The sequence below is a fragment of the Microtus oregoni genome, unplaced genomic scaffold (genome assembly GCF_018167655.1).
Source record: "Microtus oregoni isolate MIOR12 unplaced genomic scaffold, Mior012 000019F_ref0000042, whole genome shotgun sequence".
In the NCBI taxonomy this organism is placed as follows: Eukaryota; Metazoa; Chordata; class Mammalia; order Rodentia; family Cricetidae; genus Microtus; species Microtus oregoni.
In genome coordinates, this window is record NW_024543078.1 from 36,959,221 (window position 1) to 36,980,240 (window position 21,020).

The window sequence follows — 21,020 nt, forward strand, 5'->3', positions numbered from 1 at the left end:
CTCAGATTCTTCTATCAAATGGGAGAGTTGGAACAGGGAATCATTAGTCTTTGTTTTAGTTTCACTGATGAGCCACTGTCCTGCTATTAAGCAGTTAGGAGTTCTCAGCTCTATCAATACTGCCAAGGGAAAGCCATGAAAGTGATTTTCCATTTTCCCCTGAAGTCATCTCCTAAGGGAGTAAAGACCAGTTCCAGGGCCTGCCACCATTCCAGCCATACTCACGTGCCCTCTGGGGAGGTCTCTGCCATCTGGATGTCTTTTGGATTTGAGATTATGTCTAGTTCTGGTTCTCCATTGTCCATGAGCTTGAGATTAAAGATGATCACCAGTGTTCCTGAGGAAACAGAAATCCTTTCTCTGCCAGCCAACCATGGCTCCTTCCTACACCACCAGAGGCTCTAGGGCTCCCAGATTCTCTGGGCTACATGTCCAAAGCCTATACTTACCACTATTCCCGGGAATCTTCATGAACTGGGCCATCACCTGCTCCTCAGTGTGGAAGGGAGAGTACTTGTAGACGAGCTCTGTCTCAATGGCAAACTTCTCCACATTGTCTGTGACAGGTTCCCGTGTTCGAGCATTCCAGGTAGGCAATGGGACTATCACCTTTGTTTTGGGTGAGCACAGATGAACACTGTGATTGGGGATCCAGAACCACCTTCCCCGAAACATGCAGCTTTCCTGTCTCTTCAGTTATGTAGTCTGGCATCAGCTGCAGCTTCTGGTCCTTCCTCAAATTCTTACCATTATGCTAGTCTGTGCCCTGAAGGTTTCTGTGCCTATCTGGGATGTCTTTGGCCATTTCATTAATTTGGTAAAAATTCTACTTTTACCATTAAGGGAAAATACATTTACAATTATCTAGCTAATCTAGAAACACAAAATATAACCTCTAACTCAGCAATTCTACTTCTGGGCAAATACCCCCAAAGGAACTTTTGCACATATTTACCAGCATACATATACAGGAACAACTCAAATATTCACTACATAGTGATGGAGGAGTTAATTTCATTGGTTAATAAAGAAACTGCCTTGGCCCATTTGATAGGCCAGCCCTTAGGTGGGTGGAGTAGACAGAACAGAATGCTGGGAGAAAGTGAGGCAATTACCATGCCTCTCCTCTCTGGGTCAGACGTGATGAAGCTCCAGTCCAAGATGGACGTACACTAGAATCTTCCTGGTAAGACACTACCTCATGGTGCTATACAGATTACTAAATATGGGTTAGTCAAAATGTGAGAGTTAGCCAGTAAGAGGCTAGATATAATGGGCCAGGCAGTGTTTATATGAATACAGTTTGTGTGTTGTTATTTCAGGGCATAAGCTAGCCAGGCGGCCGGGAGCTGGGAGGCAGGAACGCAGCCCGCTGCTCCTTCTACAACACAGTGTCTAAACGAATAGTTTATGGTAATAAAAATGAACAAAGGCACAGCTACAAACATCAACATGGAGGAATCTCACAAACACAGTATTATCTTAAAGGAATACAATTTCTACATTGTCGGTCCATGTGTACATGTACAAAAAACTAACACACACGCACTAGTGACAAACAATGCCTCACACCTTCCAAAAAGTGATTGATGGAGGAGGGTCTATGTGTTACTTTCATTGGTTAATAAAGAAACTGCCTTGGCCCTTTGATACGACAGAAAATCAAGTGGGTGGAGTAGACAGAACAGAATGCTGGGAAGAAGGGAAGTGAGTCAGACGCTATGGAGCCAGCCATCGGGTCAGACATGCTGAATCTTTCCCGGTAAGCTACCACCTCGTGGTGCTACACAGATTATTAGAAATGGGTTAATCAAGATGTGAGAGTTAGCCAATAAGAGGCTAGAACTAACGGGCCAGGCAGTGTTTAAAAGAATACAGTTTGTATGTTGTTATCTAGGGTGTAAAGATAACCATGAGGGAGCCAGGAAGGATGAAAAGCAAGCCTACCCGCATCTCATCACTACAAATGGCACCCAGACGTGGACAACTGAATCCACAGAAAGCCTGAGAAAGCTTGGGAAAGAATAGAGTAAAGCATGTTTTCTTGGTAGCAGAAATTTCTCGGGTCTGCTCTGCTTGTTAGAGGCAAGCAAGCGCTCTCATCTAAGAGAGGCTTCCTGACTCAGCTTTAGATGCAAAACCTTGCAGCTCTTTTAAGAGGTCCTGCCACAAAACACATAAATCGTGTTGATGAAAAGCTGAACACATGCTTTTCGGTTTTCAGCCGTAGCAGGAAAAAAGCTGTGCCGCTTTAAAATGCTGACTTTCTGGGTCATCCTGCCAAGGCAAACTCTGACTCTTTCAGGCAGGCAGTCCGACTGAGTGTGGTCCGTGAGCAGAATGCTGCAGCTTGCTTGCTAGCAGGGACCTTGAAACACTGTAGAGTTGTGGCAATGAACACGGTTCTAGCCGGTACCTCAGCCACAAGGCTGGAATAGCAGAAAGCTAAGGAATAGGCTGGATCCAGCCAGCAAAGCCACAGCTTTAATCCTACCCATATTGCTCATTAAATTAAAGACACATGTGTTCACAAAAAGAGAGATATACAGTAAAGATAGATTCAAAGATGAAGAAAACCTCTAAATGGTTTACTATGTGTTAAAAAATATATGTAGGCTAAAGGTTAAAGTTCCTAAAAAAGAAAGAAAGAGAGTAGTTGGGTGTGGTAGTAGACACCTTTAATTCCAACACTTGGGAGGCAGAGGTAGATTGACCTCTGAGACTTCAAGGAGCAGAGGTAGATTGACCTTTGTGACTTCAAGGTGTGGTAGCGCACACCGTTAATCCCAATGCCTGGGAGGCAGAGACAGACGGATCTCTGAGAGTTCAAGGACAGCCTGGTCTACAGAGTTATTCCAGGACAAAGATATACAGAGAACTTGCCTCAAAAAATAAAAGTAAAAATAAAAATAAATGAAATAGAGGTTAAAATAAAGCCACACAAAGATGGAAAATGCACAGAGAATCTTGATACTATGAATTGTTTGAATGCTGAGGAAGGAGCAACAGCTGCTAAAAGATATTTGTTTATAAATGCTGCTGAACTAATCCAAGATAGATATTTTGAAAATACTTTGACTTTAAAATTTGGATCTAAGGGCATGATGCTTTGGAAAGAAGTTTCTTCTTTAGTTTTCACAGAGGATGAGACCCTGTGTATTGCTTCTATCCCAATATGGTATGATAGACTGTGCCCTCCTGAAAGGTTGCTGTGAACACCTTCAAAAAATTACTTTGCTCAACTGCCAACTGAGATGAACCTAGCAACAGGTTATACTGTGAAAGACCTAAATAACAGTGCCCCCATTCAACACGAAGCAGTTTGGAGAGAAAAAACTGCGCCCATCTTCCCAAATATTGTTTATAAATGTTCTTTTACATTTAAAGGGGGAAATGATATAGACATGAATAATTTACATTGGTATAATTTTTACTCTATTGATATAATTTTAAGGTCAATTTTGTTATATGTATATGCATTTCTGATCTTGATTAAGGTATTGTGATTGTGTAGTTCATTTAAAAATGTAATGTATAATTAGAAAATATAGGTTGTTAGTGGATAATCATCGATAATAGTCAAGCTTGTAGTCATGTAAGATTTTCTAGATGTGCATAGATATATTTCAGATAGGCATTCTTCATATCTTTCAAAGACTATAGAATATGGCATTTTAAATGTCTTAATAACTTAGGATTGTTCATGATAGTGAGACATGTCTGCTCCTGACAGCACCAAGCTACTTTGAGAGGAAGATGGGCATCGAAGAGGCTCCTTATGGAGTTTGATAGTCATTTGGGCAAGAAACTGCTCTTGCCTGGACTGTTGCATAAACTGGACACAGAGAACCCACAGAGAGGACTGCTGAACTTGCCTAAAGGTGAGATGGTCTCTCGGGGTTCCTGATTTATGAAAGAGTCTATGAGACATTCTGCAGGACACAGCAAAAAGAGACTGAACTGTCTTTGAAATTTCCTGCTTCATGGAAGAGTCTGCTGAATACTATGGGCCTGAAGGCAGAAGATAGATGCCCAAACGGTACAGAGGAACTTTAGGTGACTGTCCAGACAGCAAGATGTCTCTGTCATTTCTAGAGTTTTGGAAGTTGCTTACTTCTTGTTTACTTAGGTAATATTATATCCTTCTGGAGTCTTTGATGGAGTTGAAGAATGGATAGTTATAGTTTTCCTTAGTTATGATAAAAGATAAAATAGGTATAAATATTGTAACTATAATTCTTGCTTGATAACTGTTTTGTTATATGTAATTTTACTATGCTAAAGTTAAAGCCTTTCTTTTTTGTTTAAACAGAAAAAGGGGAAATGATGGAGGAGGGTCTATGTGTTACTTTCATTGGTTAATAAAGAAACTGCCTTGGCCCTTTGATACGACAGAAAATCAAGTGGGTGGAGTAGACAGAACAGAATGCTGGGAGGAAGGGAAGTAAGTCAGACGCTATGGAGCCAGCCATCAGGTCAGACATGCTGAATCCTTCCCGGTAAGCTACCACCTCGTGGTGCTACACAGATTATTAGAAATGGGTTAATCAAGATGTGAGAGTTAGCCAATAAGAGGCTAGAACTAACGGGCCAGGCAGTGTTTAAAAGAATACAGTTTGTATGTTGTTATCTAGGGTGTAAAGCTAACCATGAGGGAGCCAGGCAGGATGAAAAGCAGGCCTGCCTGCAGCTCATCACTACAAGTGATGATCCTTAAAGTTATCAGAAGGTGATTTCCCCAGGGGCACACTGAGGACTACACAGATCAGGAATGACAGGGGACTTCTAACTTTGGTTTATGATTATGACTACATAGATGTGTACTTTATTGTAATAATTCCTCAACATATATGAAAATTGATTTTATGTCTAATTTTTTTTTAAAGATCCCCTTCAAATATCTTCCCTAGTGGCTTCATCATGTCCTCATCCCTTGCTCAAAGCCAGCAGTCCTTGCAGAACTCAGCATGGGTTGGCTGAAGGGATTCTCTGTGCAGCAAACCAAATGAAGCACCTCATGGGTTCAAGCCAATTGCCCCCACATAAGACAAAGGAATTCAGTATCTTAACACATGCTTGGGTGATAACTCATTAGGAGCTCCAACACTGCTGGTTTTCTAAAGAAGCTTCATGCTGAAGTCATTCAGCACAGGGGCTGGTCTGGACACATTCCTCCTGGGCTGAAAATGATCTTATTTTGAAATCTTGGCAGAGTCTAGACTGGAATACAATCCAAAACAGTGACCTTCTAGGACCAAGTAAGGAAAAAATTTCATCTAGCTTTTCTACCAAGGGAATCAAGTTCTATTTGCGTTCTGTGAACATGTATCTATACCTTCCAATTTTAAGCAGTTCCAGGTGAACCAATTTAAATTACTAACTTTCCCTACCGCTCCTACTTGTCATTTCTCCTTCAGCTTTTATGTCACCATCTCCCAGTTTTCTTCCTAGACTTTCTCCTCACACACACCTTTCAATATTGGCCTGCTAAGCTCTCAAGTCCTTTTCTTGCTCTACTTTCTTTCTTAAGTGATCTTATTTGCTACTAATAATCCCAGAGTCTAGGACTAAGGATGCATAAAAACAAAAACAAACAAACAACAACAACAAAAACAGAAAAGAAAGCCTATTGCCCCCAAATTCCAGAATTTACTTTGCATGCCCCAAACTAACTTACATCGTCCTCTCTCCATATTGTCCCCTTCCATTCATTCCCCAGGTAGTGGCCCATTACCTCCAACTGCCACAACAGAACCTGCAAGTCTCTTTAATCCTTTCCTTACTCCCTCCAATAATCATCAAATACTGTATCACTGCACAGCCAGTCAGGACCTCTCTGCCGGTCCACTCTAAATCTTTCTAATCTGAACACTGTGAAGCAACCACATAGACTTTTCTAAAGAGATTCTGGTACTAAGAACTGCTTGATTAAAATCCCATTCATTAAACAAGGCCCAGAGCATCAGCCCAATCTTGCTATGTCCTGTTCTCCAAAGACCACCTCTCTCCCAGCACCAACCTCAGGAGCTTAAGAAGGATGCTTTTCCATCATATCGAATGAGGTAACCCAGACCCAGAAAGGCAATTATCATATGTACTCACTCGTAAGTGGTTTTTAAACATAAAGCAAAAAAAACCAGCCTACAAATCACAATCCCAGAGAACCTAGACAACGATGAGGACCCTAAGAGAGACATACATAGATCTAATCTACATGGGAAGTAGAAAAAGACAAGATCTCATGAGTGAATTGGGAGCATAGAGACCATGGAAGAGGGTTGAAGGGGAGGGGGAGGGGAGAGGAAAGGAAAAAAATGTATAGCTCAATAAAATCAATAATTAAAAAAATTTTTAAAGGGGCTGGAGAGATGGCTCAGTGGTTAAGAGCGTTGCCTGCTCTTCCAAAGGTCCTGAGTTCAATTCCCAGCAACCACATGGTGGCTCACAGCCATCTGAAATGAGGTATGGTGCCCTCTTCTGGCCTTCAGGCATACACGCAGAAAGAATATTGTATACATAATAAATAAATAAATATTTAAAAAAAAATTTTAAAAAAAAGAATGTTTTCACTGACTCCAAGACTCCTTCACTAGGCAACATTTCTGAATACCTTAGTCCAGGCTGTCTTCCTGTCCTATCTTCTTTTAGAAGTTTTCTCTTTATAGCCTCAGTGTATTTCTCTCCAAATATGCTGAATAGGGTAACAAACCATACCTAACAGGTGAACAAGTCGACTAACTAGATAAATAAAAATGGTAGAAAAACATGCCTGTTTTAACATCAATAAATCTGCCACAAATTTATACTCAGATTTCAACAGCACCAGTACGAATTCAATCACTGCTAACCAACAGAGGGGACTAGACTGAACTTCTCAATTGGATCATCTACTTATGTGACAGCTATGAATTACTTTCCACACTTTCTAGATCCCTCTCAAGCTCTAGCCTCTATTACTCACACCTGAAGAGCTGGCCAGACCTTCCCTACTCCCCCAGCAAGAAACAGCTCTTTGACAAGTACAGTGATATACGCCTTTAATCCCTACATTCAGGAGGCAAAGGCAGGTGGATCTCTATGAGTTTAAGTCAGCTTGGTCTACATAACAAGTTCTGGACAACTAGAACTACACAGTTAGACTCTGTCTCAAAAAGAAAAGAATATTTGTTCTTCAGTATTTAAGTCACCAAACCACAAAGAGAATAATCTAGACATCTGTAATTAGGTAACTGCCTAATTAATTACCAAAAAAGTTTTTTTTTAATGCATATGGATGTTTTGCTTGCTTGTATGTCTGTGCACCACAAGCATGCCTGGTACCCACAGAGGTCAGTGGAGGGTATCCGATCCTGTGGAACGGGAGTGGGTGCTGGGAATTGAACCTGGTCCTCTGAAAGAGCAGCCAGTGCTCTTTACTGCCGAACCATCTTTCCAATCCCAATATATTCTAAAAGTAAGATATATTTCTAAGTCTGTCTTTCAGGACAGTAATAATCACTGGGGCAAGGAAGCAGCTCTTAGTGAGAGCAGGTGGAAGGCGCTACTAACAATGAGCTCATACTAATGTTTTCCAAATACTTACCTGCTTCACAACCTGCCTGGTTAGGGATCTGACTCATGGCTTCTGACATGAGTTAGATCGACATGACACATTTCCTCAAAAAGAAAATGTGTTCACAACACACTCCACAAAATAATCCTCAGAGGACAAACACACTGATGTCCTATTATTACCATCAACTATAATCTCCAATCAGTTAGGGAAGCCCAAAATACCCGCCTGAGTAACAGTTCTCCACAGACTGGGGTATCTTGCAGATAAGGAGAAGCTTAGAATCCAACTCTCACTTCTGGCCACTTTACAGTTTCTCAAAAACAGAAAAGCTGTTGTCTTTACCTGGACATTTCACTTCCTCTCACATAAAGGTATTATCTGCTTTACCATCCTCCAACCAATGCATCCACCCATCTCATCCCATAAGAGCAGGCAAGTGCTTCAATTCTACAACTTCAAAGAGCTCAGAACAACAGATAAACCCAGTAAATGTCAAGTGGCAACTCAGGCCACAAGGATAAAACCTACTTCATCAATGCCTTCTTCCTCATGAAAGGTACGAGACAGGAAGAGGCAGGTCATGGTGTCCTCCTTCTTAGTGAAGAGAATAAAATCCTTCCCAATGCGCATTGAGCCCCTGAAAAGGAAACAGAAAACAGATCACTCTCCCAAGGACTCAAAGCTCATCTGGAAAGGGAGAGCACCTTCTTGGCATTACTGAGTATGACCAGAGGGCCCTCTTCAAGACCACCAATGGCCCTACTCCCGAGAGATCCCACAGCCCCTGTCCACTTGCACTCAGCCAGCACTCCTTGCTGTGCCTTCCTAATGGTCTCTAATTCCTTAGTCTATAACCTCCTTGAGCAAACTTCCCTCTCACCATCCTTCTAGAATATAATCGCTCAGACGACAAGTCCCAGGTTTGCTTTCCTCCCAGCTTACTGCCACAGCCCTAACAAGAGAATCTAATGGAGCTCCAGGTTCATGGGGTCTTCTGTGACACCACTCGTTTAACTCCAAAAGTGGACACCTTGAACACATCATCTTCTTTTTGGGCAACACCCTGTTTCTATCTGTCTTTTTACTACACTGTCAAGAGAAGAGTCTCACAAGTCTTTCAAAAATCAGCATGAATGCAACATTTATCAAAACACAAATGCTAATTTTTTTTCTTCGATCATGATATCAGGCCCAGTTCAAAATTTGATCTTTGAAAATAGTTCAAAGAGGAGTACATCCATGTCCCGTAACTCTAGCCATTTTCGGTCTCAGAATTGCTTTGCTACTTTGAGCTAATTCTGAAATAGCCTCGAGTTCGTCTTCTACAAGGCAGTTTGGAGCTTGGCATACAGCAGAATGGTAGAACACTTGCCTAGCATGTACAAGGGCCTCGGTACAATCCCTAGAATCAATGGAAAACAAAACTCATCTGGCAAAAAAATCTAAATGCAATCAATGTCAATGGCTTCCTTCCTGTCTGGCCATGTTAATCCTCTATTGGAGCAGGCAGAGACAGGCTTCTTCCGGCAGCACAGGACACAGCAGAAGTATGAAGCAGCAGTAAGACTATCTACTCAACAATGAGGTTGTTTAGCTCCGTTTTTTTCTGAACAGCTTCTGGCTATTATCTCATTAGTCCTTACAATACCTCTGGGAGTAGAAAATGGTAGGAAGCCTCATTAATCTCTATATACAATTCAGACTGGCATGCCAGACACATAAATGAATCTCATGTCGCATTTCCCAAGCACTCAGGAAAATTCCCAAGACACTAAGTAGATGCTCTGGGGGCTATCAATTCTCCTTTTCCTGAAGATAGGACTACTTTTCCTGCAGGTTGTGGACAGCACTGCCTTTACTCAAACTTGAGAAGACTTTCTTTATATCTTTTTTGTTTCTGTTTTTGATCCTGACAATAGGGTCCGATTAGCAGAAACCCCAAAACACCACCTTTGCTAAACCCTATTCTCACTGTAAATCACCTCATGTAACTTCTTAACTTTGAACACTAGATGGCTCCAATTCAAAGGGACTTTCATAAAAGCCTCCAAAACATGTTGATAACTGCACTCTAACTCTGTACATGTTCTTTCTCAGTCTTCTAAGTACTTTCTGAGTCATACTTAACCGGCTCCTAAGGAGAGTATCAGCAGTTAGAACCTCATTTTCTAGGTTAGGAAACTGTCAGAGAGGTAAAGCTGAGTCTGCAGAACTGGCAGGACTAGATAGGAGCTGACTCTATTGGAGACCTCGGTTTTTACAGGTCTTAGATTTTCAGAATCCTCTGGGGAAGGCTCCCATTGTGATCACAGTCTGGGGACTCTCAAGGCAATAATAACAGGTGATCCTAACTATTTGTAAGTATGATCAATTTGCAAGAAGCCACAACTTTAGTGAATAAATGGCTGGATTGAGATCTGAACCCTTGACCAAAGTCAAATGGACAGTCCCTTCCATTTTCTAATCAGAAAGACCTGGTTTATATATTCACCCTTCAAATAAACACCTTTATACCATCAGGCAAGTCATTTCACTCATATACATCTAAATTTCATTGAGAATGCTAACAAAACCCACCTATCACAGGCTGAAGTGTGGCTTAAATGATATCACCCATACAAAGTTTTTAGCCACAGTACCCTCTGGCACATGGGGAATGCTTATTATTAACATTCAGATCCTTCCCTGAGAAGAAAGCCCAGGAACCAGGGCCCTGGTTTCTTTGGAAGCATTCTCTTCTCCACACCCAAAGCACAATGCACATGAAGCCCAACTGAGGCTGTTGACAGATCAAACCACCACCCTTTCTCACATAAAACAACGCACTTCCACAGCAAGATGGAACATGAGTCATAATCTCATTTGCACAAACTCCACTAAATAGTATTCTACCCAAAGGTACGTACAGCTGGAAGTGAACATTTCAGAAACAGAAACCTTTTCCTCAGAGCTTTACTCAAAAACCAGAACAACTAGTGTGGGACAATTCTGTATTCTGTCAATTATGTCTTAAATAAACCCTGATTGGCCAGTAGCCAAGCAGGAAGTATAGGCAGGACAACCAGACAGGAAGTAGAGATGGAACAATGAGAATTCTGGGAAGGAAGAAGCCCATTCCTCCACAGTCCTGTGTAGTCCTGTTCAGACACCGAAGATGCAGGATGTGACCTGCCCCGCTGAAAAAGGTACTGAGCCATGTGGCTAACATATAGTAGGATAATGGACTAATGTAAGTTATAAGAGTTAACAAGAAGCCTAAGCTAATGGATCAATGAATTTATAACTTATGGAGACCTCTGTAATTTTCTTTGGGGCTTGCCAGCTGTGAGGAACTGGGTGGGACAGAAACCCCAACAAGCAGGACCTAATGCTACAAACAACACATTCTAAGCACTAAACAAGTGGGAACCAAAGCCCAAGGGATATCCCAATAGACTGAAGGAATAAGATGGGTCTCCTACAATATGGCCTTAGAGGATGTCCACACAGGGCGTTCCAGGAGAACTGCCCCTTTTTCACTCTGGGTCCCCAATGTCCGGCACCACAAGCATACTGATACATTGTGAAGTGACTCCCTTGCCATCTCAAATACACCCCAGCCCAGAAGAGAACCACCCACATTTTCAAACACGGGATAAAACTATCTATTATTCAATAAGGGAAGAGAGACAGTTGTAGAGAACAGTGTTTTAGATACTCATACTACTCAAAAACTACTGAGAAAATTCAGCTAGATAGTTGGTAAACCACCCCCAACCATCTCTCCTTTCTGACTCTCCTACTGCTCCAGAGTTAATAGTCCTAGAGGGACAAAGGGATGAACAGCAAGAGCACATCATGTGATTTTGTGTTCAGCCCTACAGCAGGCTTTCAATATACATACGATTTTAATCCATTGCCATACTGCCCAATTTGGGTGGACTCAGGAGTTCGTTTGGCCGACTTCCCAAACTGGATCACACTGGCAGCATCACCTCAAGTGGTAGATAAGAGAAATAAAAAGTTAGCATTTCTTCCCCAGACTTCTCAAAGCTAGAGATGTGAGTCATGTTAAATATAAGCAAGGCTCTGTGCCAACAAAACCTCTCTCGAAGGAAAGTCAGTCATGAGGCATAAGAAAGTAATCCTTGCCTAGTCCATCAATACCACCACAGTGCCCTGTGTTGTTACTAGAACATGGTGAACAGTTTCAGGGGAAGAAGTCTCAGTAGTGACGGCTCCAGGATGTTGTGCAAGCTGATAAACACATTGTCAAGAGACAGGTAATCTAACTGATTTCAGATTGACATTCCGTGTTGTCCAAACACCTCCTATGTTAAGACAAGACCCAGCAAACACACAGTGTAATAAAGCCTGAGATGTTGCAACAGCTTCTCATTCCCTAGGTGGATCGTCTAGCCACAACAGTGAGGTCACAGAAAAGCACCTTTGATAGTAAATTGTTATGTTCTGAAAAAGAAACAGTCACCATAACCACTTACTTGGATCCATTCCTGCTCCATCATCCAAAAAGCAAAGCATAAATCCTCCTCGAAGGTCATCCCGCCTTTCTGTAAAAGAAGCAGCTGCCATTACTGGGCTGTTACCACTTACAGGGCCACAACCTGGGTACAGAAAGTGAACCAAAGTGAAGCCGGGTATAAAAGGATGGGTTAGTTCAAATCTAGTTTCTCCTAATAGTACTACTAAGCTAGTGTGAGTTAAACTTCAGGGCTCTTGAGGACATGAAGCTTCTCTAGTGCTTTCTAATTCACAACAAGGCTTCAGAGAATCTATTAGAAGAGACCAGTACTTAACATTCAAGATCACTGAATATGCATATCTTTTATATCTTTCTTTCTTATATATCATATCTATTTTTCTATATACCTTTTTATATATCAACATGATATACTATTACATCTGTCCAACATCATGGACCCCAAGTCATTTAAGTAATCTATTATGTATTATACCTTATCAACTGTTCAAACTCAACAGGGTACCTTCCTTTGTGATCTACGTCTGAGGTAACATTCAACGATGCAACATGTAGTAATAAGCACAATGGTGGCAGTTGCCACATAAAGATTAATTGCTATGTTTATATACTATCACCTCTAGACTAACTGCAGATTGTGAGCTATCTGTATATCTGTCATATCCCCTCCTAGATATGGGCCCTTGAAAAGCGAAATGACACAAGATTCAGCAAGTGGTTCTTAGTTCTGGGATAGACCTGCCTTGTCAGAATTACAGACCTTTAGCAATAATATTCAGCACAGTTTTGGCAGGGATTACTAGCCAACAAAAAGGAAACATGACACAAAACTGTGGCCTCCATTCTTATACGAGCACCATATGGTAACTCATAGCAAGTAGCAACAATAGAGTAAAGATTCTCAAATAAGGAAAAAGGCTATACTAATTTTCAAGGTGACTTTTAATTCAGTGAAGACTATGTAAACAATGGGAAAACTAGTCTTGGAATCAGATATGTAGATATCAAACAGAAAAGGGAGTGAGGCGGAAACTGAAGCAGGACCCAAACAAACCATGTAAAGAACCACTAAGATCAACCTCCCCAGTACAGATGTTGTTCATGGTCCACTGCTCAGCATAAGAATAAAAGTAACACATCTACCAAAAAAGAAGAAGCTGTGTAAAATAATATAAGGTCAAGGCCCAAGGCTACTTGGGAGCCTAGTTCCTAGAGTCCAAGCTTCAGTTCACTTTGTACAATTATCTATCCTGACAAATCTGTTTTAAATGCTTTTTCCCCCCACAGGGTAAAACTAAATGAGTCGTGACTGCACTCTGCTAAATAAACAAACTAATGCAAATTAAAATACTATTTTAGATGGGCCATAAACCACAGGGACTTGTAAGTATCTCTCAATGCTCAGGAGGCTGAACAAATGCCTCTTCAAAGGTCCAGAGTGAGGCTCTTCTAGAAGATCGTAGTAGATGAGAACATTTCTCCTAAGGCAGCACTTCTTATCAAAATCTAGCTCATCCAAGAGAAATGTGGCCAGCAGGAACAAGGGTTTTTTATTGTTCTTGTTTTTAAAGTATTAAAAGCTGCCCAAGTTCCGTCTATAAGAAACAGTCAAATAGAGACTCACAATGGATAAGGGACAGAGCATGTAGCAGCAGTGTCCTAGCACCTGCCCAGAGACATTTGTTGTATACAGTCAGAAAACTATCAAGACTCTCTTGGGATCTAAAAACTGTTTTGAGACAAATGCCACTTGAAAAGTTCCCAAGACCACTGAAATCCCTTGAATAATACCCCAGAGCTGACTTCCTAGGCTTGTGTTAGGGTAAAGGAGTCAGGCTATTTCAGCAGTCATTGCTTCAAATGTGGGTTCAAGTTCTCCTAGTTCAAGGATTTATCTCAAAGCTTCATTTTTGTCTGGCTTTTTGTTTTTGTTTTATGGGACTACAGAGATGACTCAGTAGTTAAGAGCATATACTCTTTTTGCAGAAGACCCAAGTTCAGTCACCAAGAACCATACTGAGTTGCCCAAAACCACCTGTAACTTCAATGCTAGAGGATCTAATGCTCTCTTCTTGCCTCCATGTATACCCCCCACATGTGGCATATGTGCGCATGCACATGCGCAGAGAGAGAGAGAGAGAGAGAGAGAGAGAGAGAGAGATTTTTAAAGTAAGTTTCTTCATTCAGTTTACAGTACTATAAAACCATAAGAGTCCAGGTTGGCATTGAACTCCCCAAATAGTCAAGATGAGTACACTGATCCTCCTGCCTCTCTACCTCCTGTTAAGGATTAACACCAAGTGCTACAGTACCCAGTTTCTTACTGTCTTGACTGTTTATCTGTTCATCTGTAACCATTTGTAGTGTGCCATTTCTTTAATTAGGTATTAGGTTCTGAGAGCAAAGGCCTCATCTCATCCTCCGAACTTTCCCCAAAACAAATAAAAAGCACACTGAGCGCTCCTTTTATAACCTAACTTTCTTAAATTTCCTTGCTAAAATTTACCCAATGAAGATGGTAGAAGGGAATAAAGAAGATCTTTTCTTTATAACTTCTTAGAAAGACCACTATGAGGATATATTCCTTCAACATCACTTCAAGTGGAGGCTCATGTTTCTTTATCTTCTGGGAAATGATGTGAATAGTCAGTTTCTTTGAGAGGTAACTGCCAGCACTCCTGCATGCACACTCAGCTATGGCCTGGAAAGGTGGCACCATCTAGGAGATTTAGCAATCATCATGTTCAAGTCTTACAATACTACTTTTTCCTCTTACTTTCCTCTAAGATTAGAAAGTTACATAGCGTGTCTCTGTCTAAAAGCCCAAAAACAACAAACAACAACAACAAAAAAATCCAAAGTATTTCTACCACTTTGGCAGCCTTTTCTACAGGTAGCTTTCAGAATTTGTGAATAGCTGATATGTAGGCATTATATTTTCTTTTTTCTCCAAAATAATTTACTCTAAGTCCTTTGTCTTATCTAGAGAATCTTCCTAACAATACAACACCAGAGGTTCTGTGTTTATTTCCACTTATCAAAAGATTCCATGAAGAGGGTTATCTAGTAACTGTATATTCCACATAAACAAAGACTTTCAAAACTGTATATTCCACATAAACAAACTTTTTTTGAGCATATGCTCAAAATATGACCGAAAATCTTTCAGATTTAGAAAAGAATGTCAATAAAATATATCACATTAGCCAAACTGAGTTTAAGAATTGTCTTCTATTTCCTTGTTCAAGTTTTTAGGATCAAAATGATCAAAAAGGTATTGCTATAAATATTGAATGGGCAGAAAACAAATAAAAAGCCAATTGACAATAACTAAAAACTCTGTCACTGTCATCGTAACTCTAGGACAAAGATGATCTTACAATATAAAAGTAAAACCAACTGAGCAAACAATAGAGGATGTCACAGCATCCAGTTTTAAGCCTAACATTTCAAAAAGATGTTTTATTTATAATGCCTATTGTCAACTTGACTACATCAGGAATTAAATGGAATCCAGCAATGGAGAGTAGAACTGTGAGGGATTTTCTGCTTGGTTTGAAGTGAGTAGATTTACTTCTTATCTGGACCTTTGAGGAAGGAAGACAGGTGCCTTGATCTGGCAGGAAGATACACCTTTAATCTGAGCCACACCTTCTATTGGAAACCTCTACAGGGCAGGAAGAAGGAAGCTCTCTATATCATAGTCTGCTTGCCCCCACCTTGCTCGCCCATCCATTCCTTCACTGGCATTGAAGCCTACCTCACTGGTATCCAGCATGTACTGAAGACTAGCTGAGACATCCAGCCTTGTGCACTGAGCAACTACTGGATTCTTAGATAGTCAGCAACTGTTAGATTAGTTTGACTGAAACCTATAAATCACTCTAATAAATCCCTTTTATATGTAGAGATTCATTTCATAAGTTCTGTTACTCTAGAGAACCCTAATTACAAATTTTAGTACCAAATCTGGCTCTAGAACAACAAAAGTGTAAGGATGAATCTTTTAAGTATCTGTAACAGGCTTTTCAATTTGCTAGCACCTACAGTTACTGAAGCCTCTCCAATTATCCCTTCTCCTGGGAATTCAAAGAATATTGAAAGCCCATGGTATGAACCATATAGTGAGATAAATGCTTTAGATTATCCTGGTTCACCAATTGTGAGTGGGAAAGAATTTGGGGACCCTGTATGTGAAACTTTAGACAGTTTGGAGAAAAATAAGGGAAATGATCGTGCTGGTTGGTTGCTTAATTTATCTCTGGATGAACTGACAAAGGATAGGGATGAGCTCTGTGACAAAAACCAATCAACTTCTAGTATCTCAGAATTTTAGTGATAAAACTGACCAATTCTAGATGCACAAAAACAGTCTAAAAGTTTCTAAGTGTGGCCTAGAAGAGAATCTTCTGTCCAGCAGCCACAGAACTCAAGTTGTAGAAAATCAAGCTAAAGCCCTCATTATAAGGCTGAATTACAGAGAAAACTCAAGTTCCAGCCTCAGATGGATGGTATCCACAGTTAAAGGAAGGGCATTAGCTGGTGGAAACTGGGATCCTATAACTTGGAGTGGAGATGTATGGGAGGAACCTACTGAGGCTGAGAACTTTGAATTCTCAGATTCTCGAGGTTTGTTTTTTTTTTTTTTCCCTCACCTCAGGAAGTAGTACCCTCAGTACCATCCCTTGAAATACTGCCTATTTCACCTTTGACCAAGGAAATTAATCCTTCCTCTGAAGGAGAAATGGCCAGATGTGCAATTATTTACTGATTCATGGGCTTAGAGCCAATGGATTGGCTAGATGGTCAGGGACTTGGAAAGAATCATGGAATTAGGTGAGAAAAACATCTGGGGAGGATGTATGTGCATAGATCTCTCCAAATGGGCAAAGGATATGAAGATACTTGTGTCCCATGTAAATGCTCATCAAAAAGTGACTTCTGCTGAGAAGCTCAATAATCAAGTAGATAGGATGACCTGTTCTGTGGACAGTAGCCTCTTTCCTCAGCCATTCCTGTCACTGACCAATGGGATCAATGAACAAAGCGGCCATGGTGGCAGTGATGAAGGTTATACATGGGCTCAACAACATGGACTGCAACTCACCAAGTGACCTGGCTACAGCTACTGCTTGCTGAGAGCCAGATATGACAACAGCAGAGACAATCACTGAGCCCCAGATACAGAACCATTTCCCAGGGTGACCAGACCACCTGGTGACACATTGACTACACTGGACCATCTCCTCCATAGAAAGAACACTTTGTCCTTACTAGAGTAGATGCTTATTCTGGCTATGGATTTGCCTTTTCTGCCTTTCCTCCTCCAGGAAAAGAACCAAGACCTGCTGAGATGCTTGCAAGGGTGGAGGAAATAGAGCTAAGGTCACATGACCAGTAACAGAAACAAGGATCATAGTTGACATGAGTATTGTATTTTGTTAAAAATGTGTTTATGCAGGTATCTGTGTTTTCCTTCACTTTCCTTCTTGTGATATAAGTTTGAGATACTAAAAGAATGCCTCCCAAGGGACACTGCCACCTATTCTAGATTTATAATGCATTTGTGGTTATACAATGGATAGTTATATCAAGTTAGGCATAATTATGACCTGGTTAAATATATAATGTGCTTCTAATTATATGTGGGATAATTGCATTATATTTAGGCATTATTATGACCTAGTTATTGTCTTCATTTAGAAATAATTACAGCATAAAGAGATATGAGTGTATGTCAAGTTGACAAGGAGTGGACTTGTGATGACTATTCTTGGTTGTCAACTTGACTACATCTGGAATTAACTGGAATCTAGAAATGGAGGGTACACTTGTGAGAGATTTTCTGCTTGATTTGAAGTGAGTGGATTCATTTCTTATCTGGACCTTTGAGGAAGAAAGACACATGCCTTGATCTGGATCTCAAGGCAGGAAAATACACCTTTTAATCTGGGCCACACTTTCTGCTGGAAGCCTATATAAGGACATGAAAGATGGAAGCTTTTGCTCTTTGCTTGCCTCCACCTTGCTAGCCCATCCATTCCTTCACTGGCATTGGAGCCTACCTCTTTGAAGACTAGTTGAGACATCCAGCCTTGTGGACTGAGCAACTAGTGGGTTCTTGGATACGCTATTCACAGCTAGCTATTGTTGGATTAGGTGGACTGAAGCCTGTAAGTCATTCTAATAAATCCCCTTTTTATATATATCCTCTCTCACTATATATATAGTGTGTGTGATTCATTCTGTAAGTTCTATTACTCTAGAAAAGCCTAACACATGATCTCAGCATCTCTATAAACCAATTACCAGCAATTTTCTGCAACTGATACCAGCAACTTTCCAGGGAAAAACCTGTTACCAGGAGTAGTGAAGGATTAATTTCAACAAGACCCTGTCTTCCAGAAAGATGACTAACACTGGATCATTGTACTTCCCACTACTCTATTCCAGCACCCTCTTAAAGCTCCTGGGTTTTAAGACATATGTGGTCGGATCTGCCCCATTTCTACCTAGAGCATGAAGAAATTCTATCATCTCCAGGCTCCAGAAGCCATTTATTTCCCACTCACTTCTTAGGCAATAAAAGATCTAAAGTCTGGCTTACCAGCATAAATGTCTATTCTGGTGGCATCAGCATCTCTGCAAAAGGAAAAAAAAATCTGAGATATAGATGAGAATTTAAAGTATCAACCAGCAAAATACACAGTATTTTAAGAGTAATGCATATTATTTTGAATTGTTCAAGCTATGAACAATTCAGATATAGTAAATATATGCATATATTTAAATATATATATTAAAGTTTTGTTTTTATACTTGACCACAAAATTTTCCTGACATATCTATGAAATATTTCAAGCACTCCAAATTTATTAAGATGCATGACACACAGAACCTGGGTACAGTTTTAAGAGTCTCATACATGCTGGTATCTTCAAGCTCACTTTGACTGAGGAAATTAATCTTTCATTGTCTGCTAAACTAGCAGTGACTTCCTCTGAAGGAGAAGTGGCCAGATGTAAGATTGTAGTTAAATAATGTGTGATCTAGTACATTTCCATGAGCAGGTAACAAGAATATAGTAACAAAAGCAATAATAAAAGTCAAGTATGGTAACACACATCTATAATGGCTACACTCAAAAGACTGAGGCAGGAGGACTTTGGGCTGTATAGTAAGGCCTGTCTCAAAAACACAAAAAGTACTAACAGTATACACTATACTAACAGTTGTACAGACATTAGAAATTACAAGTAAATTCACTAACTGAGGAAGTTTCAAATTCTACTATCAACTCTTACCCTCTTCTTCCTTCATTATGTCAACACTAGTCAATAAGTATCTAAATTTTAGAGTTTACACTAAAACCAAGACAATATTTTGTTAATATAACTATAAGAGGAAGAGGTCAGCAGATCTCTGTAAAGTAAACGTTAATTAGCCTAGTCAACACAGTGGTTACCAGGCCAGCCAGAGTGAGGTCCTGTCTCAAAATAACAAAAAAACCCACAACGGAAGATACTGATTAAAGAGTAGTCACTTGTAATAAAATAACTATTTGGGGGAAGATGCACAAATCTGGCCTAGTTTTAAAGACATTCAGCAGTACAGTGTCTTGGCAACACAAACTAATACTCTATGTGTCCAATTAGTTTGACTCTCCAGTTCCTATCTTAATTCCCTACTTCTCACAATTATCAGATGCTGATACACAAGGGAAGGTGGTTTGGAAGTGGTAAGTTTCCTATTTTTAGGTTGGAACACAAAGAGCAATGAATGAATTTAAGGTAATCAAGAAAGTGTCAAATACTGTGATAATAAAAATACTTTTTGCTAACGAGTCTCTTAGGAGTTGCAACATATACAACAAAAACATCTTTCTCTCAAGTCATCAGAGAGCAAAAGTCATGATGATCCATAAAGCTCTCCCTCTAAGCAATTGAAGGCTTGAAGACTACATACCTCGCATTATCAACCAGTTCAGCAAGAGCACCAAACAAGAATTCATGAGTGGTTCTGAAATAATACATTTTAAGAGTTAACAAAAGAATTATGACCTGAGCTATGAGTCTTAAGGTTATAAACATTTAAAAGGTTTAGAAAACATCTAAAATCCACATGTGCATCACTGATGGAACTACTAAATATAAACTCCATAACACAAGCCTTTCTAGAGCTGATTCCCCACAAATCAAGCCCTGCCATTTATTCAGGAATGTTTACTTTTCCTATTTTTAATTGAAAACCCACCTTAAAGAACCTTGAAATTTTTACATGTACTATTAAAAGTAGTGATAGTATGAAAAAAAGAGTAATAGCCTAGAAAAAAAATGCCTCTATTTTATCTTTCATTGATTTAACCAGCTGTCGGTTTCTGCACAGGAGGAATTGTAAGCAATTATAAACATACATCTTTACAAGTAAGTATCTTGAGTTCTGAATAATGACAGGTATCTTCACAAAACCCAAACTTTTAGAAGCTTCCAGGAGATAATCACTGAAGCCTCCACTTAAAAAGTTATTTTTTCCTTGGACACCCAGAAGACCATACCAAATGGTCTTCTTACCCTTGCAGGAGAATTTCTTACATTTTTTTTTTTAAGGATCTTAGTCAAAGACCTGATTTTAGCCAACATCTGGGGAAGTTGAAATGATCTGCGCTACCTCCCGCTCTGAGAAGAGGGGATTTCACTTACAAGCTGCACAAAACCCATGCGTCTCCTCTTTTCCCTGGGACAGCTCACACACAGGTATGCTCAATTTACACTTTCTTAAGTTGTACAATTTCCTACAACAGTCTTCACTAACTATAAAGAGGAACAGGTCGATATAGAACCATCCACAAAATCGGCTTGATTTTTAAAGGAAATACAAAGTTATAGACACAAACTATAATCAACTCTCATAAATTTTTTCTTGCTTTTTCATGTTTAGTCAATAATCAAAATGGCATTTTCTAAACATTTAGAATGAAATATAACA

At 40.0% G+C, this 21,020-nt stretch overlaps 1 protein-coding gene across 1 annotated transcript in view; it reads right to left on the minus strand.

Annotated features, from left to right (window-relative positions):
• LOC121459292 (ATPase MORC2A) overlaps positions 1-21,020 on the minus strand; it is a 44,774-nt gene that overhangs the window by 14,945 nt on the left and 8,809 nt on the right. Inside the window, exons 3-9 of the mRNA XM_041668844.1 lie at positions 20,001-20,054; positions 18,643-18,677; positions 12,037-12,105; positions 11,439-11,529; positions 8,084-8,192; positions 450-609; positions 226-337 (exon numbers count right to left, since the gene is read on the minus strand). Of these exons, the coding sequence (XP_041524778.1) occupies positions 226-337; positions 450-609; positions 8,084-8,192; positions 11,439-11,529; positions 12,037-12,105; positions 18,643-18,677; positions 20,001-20,054 (630 nt within the window). The remainder of the gene's footprint in view (positions 1-225; positions 338-449; positions 610-8,083; positions 8,193-11,438; positions 11,530-12,036; positions 12,106-18,642; positions 18,678-20,000; positions 20,055-21,020) is intronic.